The sequence below is a fragment of the Malaclemys terrapin genome, chromosome 5 (assembly GCF_027887155.1).
Source record: "Malaclemys terrapin pileata isolate rMalTer1 chromosome 5, rMalTer1.hap1, whole genome shotgun sequence".
Lineage (NCBI taxonomy): Eukaryota > Metazoa > Chordata > Testudines > Emydidae > Malaclemys > Malaclemys terrapin.
In genome coordinates this window covers 70,181,202-70,199,831 of record NC_071509.1, presented here as the reverse complement: position 1 = coordinate 70,199,831, position 18,630 = coordinate 70,181,202, and the positions used below count along the sequence as shown (strand labels likewise).

At 39.4% G+C, this 18,630-nt stretch overlaps 1 protein-coding gene and 1 long non-coding RNA gene across 2 annotated transcripts; one reads left to right on the top strand and one right to left on the bottom strand.

Moving 5' to 3' along the window:
• Positions 1-670: 670 nt before the first annotated feature.
• On the bottom strand, positions 671-4,401 carry HAND2 (heart and neural crest derivatives expressed 2). Its single transcript, XM_054030071.1, has 2 exons — positions 3,216-4,401; positions 671-1,439 (listed from the first exon to the last, which is right to left on the bottom strand). The coding sequence occupies exons 1-2, from the start codon at positions 3,759-3,761 to the stop codon at positions 1,341-1,343; spliced, it is 645 nt and encodes a 214-aa protein (XP_053886046.1). The 5' UTR covers positions 3,762-4,401; the 3' UTR covers positions 671-1,340.
• A 196-nt stretch (positions 4,402-4,597) lies between these two features.
• Positions 4,598-11,033, top strand: LOC128838229 (uncharacterized). The gene is made up of 3 exons (XR_008445128.1): positions 4,598-4,700; positions 5,107-5,199; positions 7,528-11,033. It is a non-coding gene; the product is annotated as an uncharacterized LOC128838229 (long non-coding RNA).
• Positions 11,034-18,630: the final 7,597 nt, after the last annotated feature.

The window sequence follows — 18,630 nt, the reverse complement described above, 5'->3', positions numbered from 1 at the left end:
CCCAAGAGAATGCTGGGAACCACAAAGTTAATATTAAGTTCACTGCATCTCATTGTAAATCTTGTTTTTCCCTCCCAAATCCCTTGCCTTGTTCACTATTTCTTACTTGAGGTAAAATTACCTGTTACATAATCACTTATAGCAAAGCTCTAAGCTTCCTTTGCGGACTCTCAGTCCTAGCCCATTGAGGTGGCTGGAATCAAAGTTAGAGTCTTCTCTATATAACCCTATACAACATCTTTCTCGTTCCGGGCTTCCCGTGCAGTCACCTCGGGAAAAAGATAACTAGCTCTGGTTGCAGGAAATAAGCGCCAAGAAAGATTTAATCAATTCACAACACTTCTCTCTCCCTCACGCACACTTTTAAATTACAATTTAATATCCAAACTCCTAAAATTATATTTCAAGTGACTCGTGTTTCAAGAGTTCTTATTAATGTAGGAATGTTGTCTTTCTTAGGAAAACATGCATATCAGTAATTCTGATTTGATCAAGGTTTGTACCTATGTCCATTTCCCGTTAGCATTAAATCTCATGCCTGGAAAACAGTATCACAAGGAATTTATATTTAGCGTAACTGTATTTTTTCCCTTTAACACGCGCACAGCTGGTGAGATCCTCCCCCCCCCTTTCACTCGATGACTTGCTTAAAATAAACTTAGAGGCAATCTTTATAATTTAGTTTACTTCCGAATATCTTAAATATTATGAAAACTATAACAACGTTGTTATTTAAAAACATTTGAGGTATAAAACATAAAAAGATTTTTTTGTAAAAAACACACACAGTGGTTTATTGAATACTTACAACGTTTACACCTTCAATATTAATTAAACTCCACTTTTTCCCCTCTTAAGGACGGAAGTGCACATAACAAATAGCTGCTGAAAACATTTTCAAATACTGAACGACCACAACAAAATTACCATAGTAAATACCAAGCCAACTGAAACATTGGTGCAACTGTTTCTGTTGAAATATAATTTTATAATCCCATGAATATTTATATCCAAAAGGCCATGTATTAAAGATACACTTCACATACACACTAATGCCAGGGAGTCTTCCCCCCTTTCTTTTCTATTTTTCCCCGTGCGTTCTATACAAACAGAGAAATAACATTCACGAAACTATTGAGACGACATTACCCCTTACCAAGTTGGAGTTTCCTCTTCATATTAAAATATGGAATGCTTTTCTTCGAATATCCACATTTTGGGGGGTGGGGGAGAAATTGCACATAAATAAACTGGATGATTCCAAATACAAAAAGTCCCCTCAGATCAAATCTCTCTAATGAGTCTAGGAGATTTCCTTGAGTTCTTCAGTCTTGCAGCACTCACTGCTTGAGCTCCAAAGCCCAGACATGTTGCGGCCAGCCAGTCCTCCCTTTGGTTTTCTTATCGTTGCTGCTAACTGTGCTTTTCAATATTTCATTCTGGGAAGACAGCGTGCAAAAAAAAAAAAAAAAAAAAAAAAAAAAAAAGAGAGAGAAACAAAGCAGAAGTTTAGAAATTATATTCCTTTACCTTTTACGTAACCTCCGCCACCCACTCCTTGTCTTCTTCCCCCTCAGAAGAGAGAAATCTAAAGCTGGCGATAGAAATCTACAAAGATCTATGCAGCCTCCTGCAGAGGCCTCCAAGCTACATGACTTTCGGCTAGAAAACTTGACAAACAAACGCCCGTTTACGGGCTTTTCGTAGAAAGCTGCGGGTACTTTTAAAAAAAACCCACACACCGGTTTATATGTTTCGTTCTTTGCAAAATAGCGACTGTGCTGTTAGTTTGCACCGATCGCGATTGTGGCAAGCGCGGCTCATTTCCAAACGTAAACAAAGCTTCTTCGGGTTAAAAAGCCACCTACAGCAATAGTCAGAATAATCACAGCCTGCTTTTCATTGTGGGCTTCTTCAGGGTTAAGCGGCCCTCCCCGATCAGATCTCATGAGTGCATATTTTATTTCAAATATAAATTACATTTATATATCATATGGTATGCACACACACACACACACTTGAGGTTTCAGTGGAACATTAACTTATAAGAAGACCCGAATTACAAGTAGGTCAATGATGAACATTCTAGCTAATGTCAGCATACCACTAAATAACAGCATTGTGAATATATTATGAGAAGTGCACATCCATTCATATGAGGCCCGATCCTGTTGTGTTCATTGAGGTCAAATCCCTATCGAAATCAGTGGGAATTTTGCCTGAGTAAACCATTAGGCCTACACCAAGAGTTAACATCCACATAAAAAGTTACTTCACCTTAAATTAAAAGAAAACAAAAAACAAAAGAAAAGAAAAAGAAAAAAACAATAAACAAAACAAAACAAAAAAGCATAAATCACAATCAAGAATAATCTACAGTGAAACGGTGGGGCTGTGCATTATTTGTCAAGCATTATTTAAAACTGTGCTGGAGTTAAATTCAAGTGGTACATGCCTTCCCTATGAGCAGAGTTTCTTTTATTTGAACAGATTGCAGGGTGCTTCTGGGTTATGAAAGGTTGCTTGTGGACAGGACAGAATTATTATTAGAAATTGTAATTCAAATAACACCGTGTGGGGAATGGAGTAGAGGAGGTACTGAAGGGATGCTAATGTAAAATAAACTATTCAACACTATAATTTATGATTAAGACAATCGTGTGCAGCTGCAAGGAATGGTTTAACTATTATAATCTGACCCTACATCCGATTTTGCTGCAAGCTATCTCAATTCTATCACACAGCAGATGCCAGTTTCCCATCCCAAATACATTTAAATTTTAAAATCACCCCATGTCACTTGGGGCTCCTGCACCGAAGTGAATTAAGTCTTCACTTCCCTTTATCAGTGATAACATATATGGTTATGGGTACATCCATTAATACAGATGATAGGTACGCGTACTTGTACACACCATATATCATACACGGAAACCCCATAAACATTCATTCATATCCATTAACTAAGGCACACAGTATATGTTACCTACATCAACTTTCCTACACTCAGCGCTAGTATATTGGGTGTGTATGTGTGTGCAGTGTAATAGCATGATGTATTTAATTTGGGATACATTCTGTGGGATCTGGAATGGAGCCTGGCTGACCAAGCAGCCTCTCCCCAAGCCAGATGTGCCCAACACATCCGGAAGAAAGGACGAGCCCAGAGTAATCCCTCGCAAACAACAACAGTCTCCCCCTGTGGATGTACTGACCAGCTCTTTCTTCCTCTTCTCCTCCTTCACGTCTGTCTTCTTGATCTCTGCCTTGAAGGCCTCCGCCTCCCCGTTCTGATCGTCCTTGGCTAGCAGGTCCATGAGGTAGGCGATGTAGCTGGTGGCCAGGCGTAGGGTTTTGATCTTGGACAGCTTGGTGTCGGCAGGCACGTTGGGGATGCACTCCCGCAGCTCGGCGAAGGCGCTGTTGATGCTCTGAGTCCTGCGCCTCTCCTTGCGGTTAGCCGTGCCCCGGCGCTTCACGGGCCGCGGCCCCCCGAGCCCGGGCGGCCCGCTGCCCGGCGGCCCCCCGCCGTAGTGGGAGTGGTCGATGCCCGGCGCGCCGCTGGCGTACTCGGGGCTGTAGGACAGGGCCATGCTGTAGTCGGGGGGCGACATCTCCGGGTGGCTGCTGATGAGCCAGCCGTGGAAGTAGGGGTTCTCCTCGTGGCCGCAGCGGCTGGCGGCGGCGGCGGCGGCTGCGGCGAAGGGGTAGCCTTCATGGTGCACCACGGAGTGGTGGGGGAAGCCCCCCACCAAACTCATCCCCGAGCCCTCGCGCACCCCACCCCCGCCCCGGGACCAAGCCTCCCCCCTCCCGGCCCGCTGCCTCAACCCGCCCTTCGCCGCGGTCGCTCCCCCGCCTCTTCTCAGCGCCTCTCCGGCCGCCGGCTCCCCATAGGGCGCTGCAGAGTCCCGCTCAGAGCCAGCGCGCTCCCCGATCCCCGGCCGCTCATGCGGCGCGTCTCCTCCGCGCGGGGCCTGGCGCTTCGGCGCGCCGACAAAATGGCTCGAACCCCGCGCTGCCTCCTCCGCGCCGCGGCCCCCGGCTCTGCCTTCACCGCCGCGGGGGGGTGTGACAGGCACCCGCCTGGCCTCCAGCAGCGCCCCCGCGCTGTCGTGCTCCGGCTTTGGCTCTGGGCATGAAAGGCTCTGGTAACGTTCCTCTCCCCCTTGGCCGGAGGCTGCTCACTGGGAGCCGAGCGCATCCATTCCCCTGGCCTGCCCCTCTCCTCCTCGCTCGGGGGCTCGGGCACCGGGCAGCCCGCTGGCCCGCAAGCAGCTCGTCTCCTGTCCCGGCTGGTGGCTATGCAGAGGAGGAAGGTGGCGGCGGCGATTCCCCCAGGCTTGGTGCTGCGCGGGGCACTGGCACAATTTCCCAGCACGATCTCCATGTACAGCTACATCTTTCGGGCAGCTCGTGTTAATATATGTCGTCAGAGGCTTCCTCCGCCAATCCCGCGCGGCAGGGGCGGGGCCCTCGGCGCTCCGCAATAAAACTTTTTGATGTTCGCGTTGCTAATTGCCGAGCTCCTCTTTTAGGATTGGCTGCCCCGTCATATCCCTAATATAATTAAAACAAGGGAGGAAAAAACTTTTATCATGGAGGCAGAGGTTAATGCAAGTGTTTAGCAGATGCTGTTCGGCAAAATCTTCTTTTTAAATAAACTCATTAAAACAAAATATTGGATCATTTCAACCCAGGTACAGTATGTCGCCGAGAATTTTGATGGAAAAAAATAGCGGCTCGGTCAGTTCAGTTATTGCTTTACAAAGTGCTTTGTGTGGAACTAGCAGAGGAAAACATAAAAACAGCGTCAGGAGGCACTTGTCGATTAACCAATGGTGATATACACACACCAGAAACACTCTAGCTTATTGCTAGTTAATGCACACAAAGAGCTCACTAGCAATACGTTTTCATGCAGAGAGAAATGCAGTTATTATGGATACTCAGTAGACATGAGTTTCAAGTACAAAACTATTGGATCTGACTTTATAGCAACTGACTTCTAAACTAAGCAAACAATATGGTCAGGGAGATGGTTTTCAAAGAATGAGTTGCTTTTAAATAAGAACAATAAAAACAAATCAAACGATTCTCTTCCAGCTTGCTAAATTAATGTACATACCACGACATCTATTCATCCGAACCAGTTATATGCCTGAAATCAGTTGCATGCTTGTTTAACTAGCCTGATTGGTAAGTAACCGAATATTTTTTACAGCATGTTCTGAGCTTATTTTCTAGCTTTTATTAACAAATATATAAATATCTCTCTGCACTCCTCCCTCACCAATAAAAAACAACAACAGGCATCTGTGGAAAGCAGGGTTAGTTATCGAAAGGGAATAGTTAACGTTTTGTTTAACAGTCAGGCCCGGAGGAAATCTAGTAGATATTTAGGTATTTTGGTTTTGTAATCTTGAACACATTATAACAGGAAAATGAATCTCAGGTTGTAATTCACAGGGAAACTGGTAACTTGGGGGCGAGACTTGCGCCAATAAATTGCTGTCATCTTCAAATGGAGCAGAATATTACTAAATAGCTGTGAAATATCAAATACTCACCCTAGGTGTCTTGGCTACTGGATAGAGTGCTTCGGTGTATATTAGAATGCAATACTACAAAATAGTCAGTGTGGAAAACTGTGTCAACGGGAGCTGGTGGGTCGTAAATTAAGAAAGAGAGATAGAGATGCAGGAGTTTGCAAGGAGCCGAGAAGAAACTCAAATCCAATTGCTGCAAATGCTCAGTATGATACCCTGAGGATTAAGATATATTTGGTTAAGCAATAGAGAGTATGCACTTTGGGAAAAAACAACAAACAAATGCTTCTTCTTGTGTATTATTATTCCGAGGAGTAAAAGCGGAGTTAAATAAGAGCTGTTACATTACAACAGCGTATTCAAGTGCTGCTTTCTAGTTTTCACTATGGCAATAATACCATATATTTGCACGCAAAGAAACGATAAGGAATATAAAGAAGAGTGCGATATTTACATTTGTTGGCACCATGCTCAGTTTGTTTAGCTTGTTTCTGCTCTACAATAATGAATCAAGAACTGTCTTTCGAGTTAAAATTTGCATTGACACAGGCAGGAGAAAAGGCCACTTGAGACAAAGAGAGGATTGTTGTGGTGTGAAAACTCACGGAACAATGTATCCCAATACATACATATTTCAGAGTATGCTCTCTGTATGTGTGTTTATATATCTCCTCATTATATGTTCCATTCTATATGCATCCGAAGAAGTGGGCTGTAGTCCACGAAAGCTTATGCTCTAATAAATTTGTTAGTCTCTAAGGTGCCACAAGTACTCCTGTTCTTCTTTTTGCGAATACATACATATGTTGTCCAATCGAGGAATATAGAGTTTAACCAAATACGTACAGATCACGATACAAATTAAATGCATAGTTGATATAAATATAAGTATATGCATGGATATGTATCTGGGTGTAAAACTGTATATGCAGTTTTATTCAAGTGTTTAAAAAGTTTTTATATTTAAAGGCAGGATACTGAAAATGGTGGGCTCAAATTTTCAGTATTTAAAGGAAATAATGTATGTACAATACTGGCATTTTACACGTGAAAAATGACTGTGTGTATAACATGCCAATGTCGAAGCAGACAGATTAAAAATACTGTTTGAATGTTGCAGTGATCCAGTCTAGTGATTTTCTTTAACGTTTTGCTACTTTGGGGTTAAGTATTTTTGGTTTATAAGGGGGATAGATCCCTGCAGAGAACAAATGGGTATATTTGTTTCTAAATCTCTCTCTCTCTCTCTCCCCCCCCCCCGGTTAAATTGTGCTTAATTGCAATGCCCTAGGAGCTTTTCAATATAATTCTGGATGCGTTGTAATTGTGAAAGTTTCTGGTGAACCGCTACTACTGTCCCGATAACATCTCAAGTGATGAAAGAAACGGAAAACATGAGGCAGAGAAAAAGTAATAAAATATACTCGAGATACTGATCTGAAAATCAGTCCACAAAGCTAACATCATTGTTCCTTCATTATTTCTATATAAAAGACAGCTAAAGTTAAGCGCGGAACTGGATTTTAAATACAAATTTCCAGTACTTCTTTATATACAAGTTATAAAATCTGTTTCAGAGCAAATGCATCATGTGTGTTCTCGAATGTAAGTCCTTATATAAACCCACCTATAATAGTTTGATTTGCAATATTCTTTTTCTTTCTGACCAGCGCATATGAAATCTCTGCAGCTAAAATTGATTTAAAAAAAGATTTCTTAGCTCAGTACGTTTCCTATCATAAACATAAGTGATACACTACTTTGTTTTTTTAAAAAGTAAAGTTGTTTTTAAAATTCGTCTTTCCTGATGTGTCACTGATTTAACTGCTAAAATGGTCGCAAGTAAGGCGGGCATCTTTATCTAAATTATAAACAGACGGGTATGTACGAGCTCACTGTAAGTAAAATATCTTGGTGCATACAAAGCTGAGCATGGCTTTGACTTTTCACATGCTTTTTGTCTCTTATTGTATTTCAGGAATAATGCAATAAGTTAGGCTTCTGCATCCACCGGTTAAGTCTCTTCGAATTGGATGAGCAAGAAGAGCAAGAGACGAGGAAAGTCTCTTAATAATATACTGGAACTGAGTACATGGCATTTGGTCATGTAAAGCTCAGCGGATGATCTGTGCCAGCAGAGGAATCCTACGGAGGGCGCAATTCAGCAGCAGCGTCTTCACCTTCCCTGAGTGCAATATGAAGTGTATAGCTATCTGCTGTACAAGACACAGCCCAAAGAAGCAAAGCTTCACAATTGTTTTTCGGTCCCAGTGGTTGTCATTGTAGTTCATCATATGTGCAGACACGCTATACGCTCCCCCTTTCTTCTCCCGAACAGCCAGAGAACAGCTCAAACATTTATTTTGCATCTTACTTGTCTTCCCCCCCTCCCCGCGAAAAGATTCAAAGTGCATGATAGCGGTTGGAAAAACATTTTTCAGCTTTGTCGTGTGTGCTATTTTTGAAAGCAGTCAGAATTAAACTAAATATTTAAAAAAGAGTAGATAGCTCATGGTTTTGTGAAAAATACTGATCTTTTCATATATTTATTTTCTTCTGTTTATCCAAGACAAATAAAAGTAAACAGGCCATAAGGGTTTAATGAAATTAAACAGGCCAGAGGAATAGAACCGCATGTTTTATGTTTTAGGAGACTGACCTCCTAATAAGTGTTGTCCTTTTCTAAACCCCATTTTACATTATTTTTAAAATAGAGAGGTGAATTTAACAAACCATCAAACACACAAAAGCTCCTGGAGGGGGGGGAGTAGATTAAAATATAAAGCAAAGAATCAATGGAATCTATAGCTTTGAAAACTGAAATATAGTATAATACCTGGTAAATTAAAGAATTTCGCATACCAATGTCTTCCCTAAAGAACCAAATTCATCCAGCATTGTCCAATTCTCAACATTAGTTTAATAACTTAAAAAATAATAATCCATGGTGTACATTGGCTGGATAACCTTATTCTGAAAAGCCTTCCTAGCACGGGTAATTCTTACTCAAGGAAGTAGTTACCCTTACTCAATGGGACAATTGTCTTGAGTAACAACAGCTCATGTAAGTAAGGATTTGCAGGATCGGGCCCAAGAGGTATCTCTAGCATCTTTCATGAATAAGCTAATGAATTTTTCTATTCTGATTTTAGAATGATCTTGCTTAGAAGATTGTTGTTCCTAATTAGGTTCTAAGTAATCTAAACAAAACACACAATTTTAGTGTTTAAGTTCTCCTTTACCTTATCCCTCCAAAATATTATGGAACACAGAATCTTGGCTTTTTGAATGCGGAATTAAAATCTGGCCCGTGGCTGGAAATGTTTAGATCAGGTACCCCCAGCTTCTTCTAACTACAGTACCTGGCTGGGAGCAGAGGAGCAGAAAGATGGAGCTTTTTTGTGGGTGGTTAAAAACGGAGGCCTTTACAAGCCAACTCTGGTTTGACCCCTTCACCTCATGGGAGGAGCCAGGGTTCCCCTTATCCCTGTTTGTGCCCTAACTACCTCACAGCAAGCACTGTCTCCCCGTGAATCGTTTGAAAAGTTTAGATGTGTTCAAATTTATAGAGTGCATAATGTCATTGACCTGAGACCAAATATATTAGAAAGAGAGATAATTCTCAAATATATTTTGAAGTGTCTAAGTACCAAGTGCCCTATGGATGGCAAGCTACATACTACTAAACCTCCAGTTAGAAGTCCATAAACTAAACTCAACATAGAAACCCTGCAATAATATGGAGTTTTGAAGGGACGCTGGAGAAATATCATTTGAAGTCAAACCTGTCAATTCGCGTTAATGAAAATAACTCTTGCCACGTTAGTTGCACTCAGTTACACTCATGCAGCCACATCACTGATTTCAACGGGTCTAGCAAAGGGCAGAATTTGGCCCTGCAAGTCTGCTTTAATTGCTGCAGATGGACGTATAGGAACCCTGGTGTTCGTTACTATTATCAGTACTGAAGGGTGCAAATATTTAAGGCATGATAATCTGTGCCATTAAGTATGTATTTTATACATACGCGTATATAAACCCCAACAACAAGATAGCGTTCACTTTGTAAGTTTAAATGATGTGCAATAAACCCACAAACACACCAATTTTACCCCTGCATGTGTGAGTAATTATTCAAAGATTGCTTCTATTTGGGACGAAGGATACAGAGTTGTATTGATGCCACTTAAAAGAATTTAAGAAACCCAGTGATCCCCAGAAGAATAATAAAGCCTTCATAAAATACTCTATTGAACAGACAATATTTCTTATTGAGTTTGTGGTGTTCACATAGTTTCCCCTCGTTTAATGTTTGCATTCCTGGGGGAACTGTGTTTTGAAGCTGCTTTTAAAATCAGTGCTGATGGGATTGCTTGGCCGAAAGGAATTGTTTTGATCAATAAATATTTTCCTGATAACATTAGGTTTACGTGCTTGCGGGAAACAAAGATTAGCCTGGCATTACTTTAGTTGTATGCTAACAAAAAATAAGCACTTTTATTGTCAATATTAATGGAGACCCTCAACTTAGGTTTGGTTTTAAGCAGTGTTCAGAGATAAAAAGCAACCCTATTTGACCTAAAAATATCCCACTTCAGCTTCGACAATTAACTGTAATTTTGCCCAAACTGCCACAATGTTAACGTCGTACTTTCTGTGCCACTCGGTTCATCTACCTGCTGTAACATATTGTGCTATGACTTGCCCACTAATTATTCAAATACAAAGACTTGTGGTTGAAAGCAGCTGCCAACAGCAAATGTTGTGTAACACACTCGTTCAGGAGCATCAGTGTGTTTAGCTGCAACCACCACAATTCCTATATATGTATCTACATGTAATTGATCTAGTTGAGTGACGTCCTTTTTGGTAATTTGGATACACCAAGTCTCCAGTTAATGACACATAATCAGCCTTTAGGTCACTTGGTCATTCTCTTATTACAAACCCCTCCTGCTCTCTCTGATCTCCTTTCAAACTAAATTTCACACAAACAAATAAAGTAAGACAGGGACAAGGGAGAAATATTGGAAAACTTTTGATAGAGCACTATAAACATTTGAGAAGAAAATCTAAAAGAGGATAGGAAAGAACATCTTATCAAAAAGAGAGCATTGTGTACAAAACTTGAAGAGAAAAAGTTTCTGGCTTATGTTAGAAATGACACAAAATTAAAATAAAAATAATTACTAACAGAAATGTCATAACATAAACACAGAAGGCAGGAGACTTACTGGAAATGCGCACCAGTAGTGTAATTTATTGTTATAGATTATACAACCGATATGTGATTCGAAAAATGTTTCTTTGACTCACTTTGACCAGCAAAACCTTTTTATTTTTTACACTTATTTTATTAAAGCGAAACTGAACAAACTGAGAAATAAAGACCAAAATGTAATTTACTTGTAAAAATCTATAGAAAAAAAAATGAAACGACTTCATGGATATAGCATTGTGTTAACGTGATAATAAAAATCAATATTTTATGTAACTAAGATCTTAACATAGTTTTTCTTTTTTTACCAGCAGGAGGTAAAGAACCATTTTACTAGATACTTTAAGAATATTCTTTTGATCTGCGTCCAGGTGAATGTTTTCCGTCACAAATACTCTGTATGTATTATATGTATATAATAAACAACGTTACTTCACATATTTATATAAATATAGACATACACATAAGTATAGCTATAGAAAGACACATATGTCTTATAAACTGTCTGAAGTATATTTAGAAAACTATTTAAATATTACTGAATTAAAGTTGATTAACAGATTATTTTAAAAAACAGTGAAAGTAGCATCATTCAAGTGTTTGCATTTACAGTAGACAAGAATTCTGAAACTGGACTGAATTCCACACTGTTATTCAAACATTAGCAATTGACACAATATTATCAACATAAGTTTTTTCCAAACATCTTATTTGTATTTAATAGCCATAGGATTCAGAAGGCGATTATTGAGCATGTAAGTAGAGCTTTTGCATCCTTTAGGAGACTTTACACAGGAAGAAAAATTGAGCAACTAATACACTGAAAGGAAACTCACAAGGCCTCAGGTATTATAAATCTTATGTGTTCATTACATTCACAATCTTTTTAGGCATTTCTAGAACACATTTTCATCCACATGTAAAAAGTTCAGCTAAAATATTCATGCTTAGCAGTGTTATTATCCCATAGAGTAAATCAAATGGCAATGTATTGAGAAATCCTGTACACTATAATCTGATTTTCTGTCTTTCTGGGTACATACACTTGTATATTTAAATTCCCGAAGTATGGAAAGTGGCTGGTGATCCTCCTCCTCAAATATACTGTCAAATATTGCATTTCAAGGGCCAGTGCCTCCCATCAGCAAGTATCATACAGACTTAATCCCACCCAACATGGAGTAGTCTGCTAGGCATGCATACGCAATAACTAACTTGTCCCTTGGTAACTCAGTGGGCACTCAGGGAGCAGAGCAGAATTTAGACATTGGAGGTCGTGAATAAGCACTGTTATAGTAGCATGCCATTGGGTTACCGTTGTGCTTCTGGAGTGATATTTGAGTGGAAGGCTGAGTTTTGAACGAGAAATTAAAGGAATTATAGTTTGAATAAAAACAGCTCAAGTCACTCGAATTACATGGGCAAGGGAATGCATCAAAACGCCATCTCTGGGAGGGGTGATTCCCAATGTGCAGAATACCTCATTGTTACTGTACCCCTAGTATGACTCGCCAGAGGACACAAACCCCCCCGCACACACGCTAAGGACCAAGTCAGGCCCTGCTAGCTCAGGTAGTTCTACCTAGGCGCTTAATGCTATTTGAATAGGGGATGGAGCTCATGGGGTTGATTTACAGATTCTTTTAACCCCTCGATCAGCCCTCGTGGCCTGAAGTGGGCGAGATAGTTGTTTTAAATACTATCTCTGGGTGACTCTGCGTTCCCTGGGCTCTCAGACGCTGCGCGTTTGATCTGAGGCGCTGATGTTCCCCCTCCATTTATCTTCCGCAGAACCCGGCCTTTGTCTCCCAGCATCTCAATCAAGCTGCATAGCTGAGCGACGGTGTCAAATCCCCCCAATTCGCGGTCAGATCTGAGAGGGAGAGGCTTCTTTCCTGCGCACGTTCGCTTCAGATTTGAACGCAGTCCCTTTAAAGATCTAGAGGGGGTGAGGGGTGTTATACTGTACATGCATATCCTTGCAGTAAAGGACTTTGCTTCCTCCACGGCAGTAATCAGCATCTGTATTGCTCTGGTGACTGCCATAGAAGGAAATCCTCCTTTGCAAATGTAACCGTCACAGGGTGAATCCCCCCCACTTTCCCCCTCCTTTTGGTCTTGGAAGCGTGTGATAAGCTCCTATAGGTCCGGAAAGGGTTAACTGCTGCCCCTCCGCCTCCTTCATTCTCCCGGAGCCCCCTGAATGCCACCGCTTTCCTCTAGAGGTCTCATTAGGGAAACCCTAACTGCTATTTTCAACATTTCCTCAATCAAGCGCCTTTAAATATAGCTCCACAAACAAATTGGCGGCAAAAAGCGTAGATCTTGTCAGGAGTGAGACCAATCCAATATTTCACCCTTGTTTGCTTTGTAATTACTGGATGGCTTGTGGCTACCTTCTTGCCTCACTGGGGCAAACTCCCCCCGCCCGCTCTTTTTCACCCTGTAAAGTGTGGGATGAACCAGCCTGTTGTGCTACTAAACAAGTGATGGGGGGGGGGGGGGAACCCTTCCCAAATGCAGCCTTAAGGCCATTCACCGCAGTTACTGGCTTGCTAGCTAGACTTGTGATTTTTCCAAGCCACACTCTCTGCTCCTACAGCATTTTTGTTGCAGTTCACACACTCGCAAGTTGTGCCCTTGCAGGTATTTGTAAGTGGTTTGTTAGTCTTTGCTTTACTGGAATGAATCTCTCTGTCTCTCTGTTAAACTGCTACTATGATTTGTTATATTTTCCACAGCGCTTATTCTTGTTTGACTGTTGTACAAAGCTGCTTTAAATCTGCTGCAGGGAGAATAAAACTTAAAGCTGCTTGAATGGATTCCTATAGACTTGTAGGCTAGTCCTGGCCCACTTTAGTTCCTGCCTAGCAATCCCTCTGCATAAATCAGGCCTGGAGTAAGGTCGATGTCTGCAGTCAGGGGCAACAATCAACTAGCTAATATCAACAAAAACAGTAGTTAACTCAAATTATGTCCTAAGCCTTGCATTTAACAGAGAAAAGGCAGGCTGTGCACTATTAACAAAGCTGTTATATTTACTTTGCTGTGAACTGAGAGAACTTTTATGATAAAGGCAAATAATACAACACAAAAGGGAACTATGACCATAAATCTCTTTTTATGGATCCTCTCTTTAGCAGAAAAACACAGTAATTCAACAATTTTATGATTCAGCTATTTTGCAGGTACATTGAAGTTATTTATATAAGAAAGTATGAATATCACACACACACACTTTCTTGATTTATATGGCCCTGATTTGGCTCCCATTGAATTCAGTGACAAAACTCTCATTGACAACCATGGGAGCAGGGTTGTTTCCTATTAGTATATAGTGCACATATGATTACTGTGGGTACACATTCTGGGATTAGTTACAGTGTCATTTGTCTCATATGAAGCATCTTTTAAAAGTTTACACATCTATATGGAATTATAATTCTGGAATAATTCTATAATCTAAACTAAAATGGACATATTGAATTGTCTCCTCTCTGTTTTGCACCAGAATCACTAATGTTTGAGATTGTTAAACCACCCAATGCAATAAAAGTATTAAGTACATAGTGTCTTCAAAGAATTTACATACTCAGAATCTTGTCCTACTATAAAACAACCTTAATATTTCATAAAACTGTTTCATTCATTACTAGCATAGCATGTTAGCTTCTATTTCACTAGGGAGATTTTGATTAATCCTGCTTCCCGTGCCTTATTCTGGTTCCTGTTTACTGTCATAATGCAGAATCCTGCATTCCTTGAACACTCAGGCCACCAATTTAAGTGAACAGGAGAGCAAGGAATGCACGGTGGGGCGTATAGTTTGTCACCTGGTTTAATACTGCAGACCTGGGAAATGATTATTTCCCCTAGAATCCAATACTTTTCTCAACACACCATGTATATAACACACACAGGCACACACTCACACCCACACCTTTAGTACTATCTCTGACCATTGAGTTTTGTAACCGGCAGTTTAGAAAAGCAAAAAAGCAGTATTAGTTTATGGAGTGAGGTGTAATCTTTAAAAGTATGTTTCTTTATCAAAGGACTATTCCCACATATTATTACATGAAAGATGGAACATTATTTCCAAGTGTGTTTATTTGCATAGAATACGCAAATTATCACATAGCCCTACATTTCTTAAGAACACTTTCAAACTGACTCACTGTGTTAGCTACAGTATATAATGGCTGATCCTAATCACATATAATCACACCTACACAAATGTATATTTTAGTTTTTGAGTCCAATCCTGCAAACTGTTACTCACAGGTGTAGTTTTTCTTCCTGCAAGTAGTCTCATTAAAGAAGTCAATGGGATTGCTTATCTGAGCAGTGATTACTCACCTGAATTAGGGTTTTAGGATTTAGACCCTGACCTGAAAAAAACTTTTGACTGCAGTAGAACTACTCACAGTGCATAAAGTTAAGCATGTCTGCTGTATTGGAAGTCCAAGACACAGCACTCATTCACTTCAGTGTTACAAAATTAGGTTTTTATTTATAATGCAAAAAGATATGGACTGACTTTTGGAAAGTGGACATACCTGTGTTGTACCCAATGTGCATAACCAAAACTGAGTTGCATATGTGTGAAAATATAGGCACATGTGAATGAGGCATTTTTGTATATGCACTTTTAAAAATGTGGGTCTATAAGGGTACAGTGTACAATAGGCATAACTTATACCTAAAAGGCAGAAAATGATTTTTTCTAAATTCAAGGGTATGTCTAAATGATGTTTAAAGATTTTTTTTACTATAATGCTATGCTCAATAATACTGTCAACCACAGCAACTTTCTACTCAAAGATCCTCAATTTCTCTTTATTACCCTGAAAATTCACAAAGATGGAGTGACATTCCCAAACAGTAAAATGCACACAGCTATCTTTATATTTTAGATATTCAGTTCTATAGGCTGATGTTATTAAAATTAAAAACATGCGTTTTCAGGAATGCAGGTTGTCTGGATATAAATATTTCTCCCCCCACCTAGGCCCAAACAACTCAGCTTCTCATGAAACAAATGTTGACTCAGTCATTAAATTGTTTCAAACAGTAGCAAATAAAACAATGATGCCCTTAATGTTTTAGTTGTTCAAACAACAATTGGATAAGCTCTTTCAGCTGGGAGCACTTTTCTAATACCTTTGTAGGTAATAGGCTTCCCATTATGTGCTGCTGTGTGAATATCAAAGACTGCACGTTGGGCAGGCATTTACCATTTTATCCAAAATGTCACAAAGACAACACAAAAAAACTGAATGGCTGTGTCTACATTAGGCTTTTTTTTCTTAACGTTTCCCACTACTACCATAGCACCTGTGCAGCTCCACTGGTGGTAACAATGGTGGCAACATGAGTGGCTGCCTGCATTTCAATCCCTGTGTCTTACAACCCTGATCAGTGGTCTGGATGCTATGGTGGTTAAAACACAGGTAGCCATTTGTGGCTTGCATATATAGACTCCCACTGCTGTTGTTGCCAATGGAGCTGCCATTTGTGGTAGCAATGGTGGAAAGTTTTAAGTAATTACAACAAAAGGCTAGTGTAGACAAGATCAAATTTGAACTAAACATTCTCAGGAAGTTTAGACTTCAAATTAGGTTTTGAGGAATAAAAAGTTCTTACAAAAGCCTAATATGAATGGAAATGTTTCAATAGTTAAAAATCAACTGAAAGTTTTTTTTAAAATGTAGTTTTAGATGTTCCTGTGACACAGAAGCTCCTTGGCAAAGGGTGCCCTGTTCTTTGCAAGGAACTCTAATTTCAGACCTGAAAAACTCACTACACCAAACATGTCTTGCAGGATATTTATCCATAAAAAGTAAGTACCGTGTAAAGTATCTACAGCAAGCTTGTAACTTGTCAAGATTCATAATAGGTCTGTTGATTAATAGCAATTAACTTACGCGATTAACTAAAAAAAATTAATCGCGATTAAAAAAATTAATTGTGATTAATCGCACTGTTAAACAATAGAATACCAATTGAAATGTATTAAATATTTTGGATGTTTTTCTACATTTTCATATATATTAATTTCAATTACAACACAGACTACAAAGTGTACAGTGCTCATTTTATATTATTTTTGGTTACAAATATTTGCACTGTAAAAATGATAAACAAAAGAAATAGTATTTTTCAATTCACCTAATACAAGTACTGTAGAGCAATCTCTTTATCATGAAAGTTGAACTTACAAATGCAGAACTATGTACAAAAATCCTACATTCAAAAATAAAACAATGTAAAACTTTAGAGCCGACAAGTTCACTCAGTCCTTCTTCTTGTTCAGCCAATTACTAAGAGAAACAAATTTGTTTACATTTATGGGAGATAATGCTGCCCACTTCTTAATTACAATATCACCTGAAAGTGAGAACAGGGGTTCGCATGGCACTGTTGTAACTGGCGTTACAAGATATTTACGTGCCGGGTGCGCTAAAGATTCATATGCCTCTTCATGCTTCTGCCATCGTTCCAGAGGATATGCATCCATCTTGATGACGCTCCTTAAAAAAATAATGCATTAATTAAATTTGTGACTGAACTTCTTTGGGGAGAATTGAATGTCTCCTGCTCTGTTTTACCCGCATTCTGCCATATATTTATGTTATAGCAGTCTTGGATGATGACCCAGCACATGTTGTTCATTTTAAGAACACTTTCACTGCAGATTTGACAAAATGCAAAGAAGGTACCAATGTGAAATTTCTAAAGCACTCGACCCAAGATTTAAGAATCTGAGAGGGATGAGGTGTGGAACATGCTTTCAGAAGTCTTAAAAGAGCAACACTCTGATGAGGAAACTACAGAACCCAAAGCACCAAAAAAGAAAATCAACCTTCTGCTGGTGGCATCTGACTCAGATGATAAAAATGAACATGTGTTGGTCCACACTGCTTTGGATCGTTATCGAGCAGAACCTGTCATCAGCCTGGATGCATTCCTCTGGAATGGTGGTTGAAGCATCAAGCAACATATGAATCTTTAGCGCATTTGGCATGTAATTATCTTGCAATACCGGCTACAACAGTGCCATGCAAACACCTTTTCTCACTTTCAGGTGACATTGTAAGCAAGAAGCAGGCAGCATTATCTTCTGTAAATGTAAACAAACTTGTTTGTCTGAGCGATTGGCTGGATAAATAAAATAAATAACAGATTGGACTTGTCGGCTCTAAAGTTTTACATTGTTTTATTTTTGAATGTAGGTTTTTTTGTACATAATTCTACATTTGTAAGTTCAACTTTCATGATAAAGAGATTGCACTACAGTACTTGTACTAGGTGAATTGAAAAATTTTTCTTTTATTTATCATTTTTACAGTGCAAATATTTGTAATAAAAATAAATATAAAGTGAACACTGTACCCTTTGTATTCTGTGTTGTAACTGAAATCAATATATTTGAAAATGTAGAAAACATCCAAAAATATTTAAAAATAACCGGTATTTGATTATTGTTTAACAGCTCGATTAATCAAGCGATTAATCACAATTGATTTTTTAATCACACAATTAATTGTGATTAATTTTTTAAATCACTTGATAGCCCTAATTCATAATCATTGTGAGATGTATGTATGGGTAATATTTAAGGAATAATATATTTATATGGAAAGTCTTCTTTAATGAACCTGGAGTAAAAATTAGTCTCAGTGATGGCACATTCAGGCAGGATAGAGTTGTCACCCAGCCCTGTTTAGCTGGTGATGGAATGCAAGGCACAATTGTTTAACCTTCCTCAATCCCAAGTCTTTCATTAGAAAAATATTAGAGGCAATAGCAAACGAATGAAACCTCTTGAAGGTAAAAAAGAAACTTCACAAGACATGGATA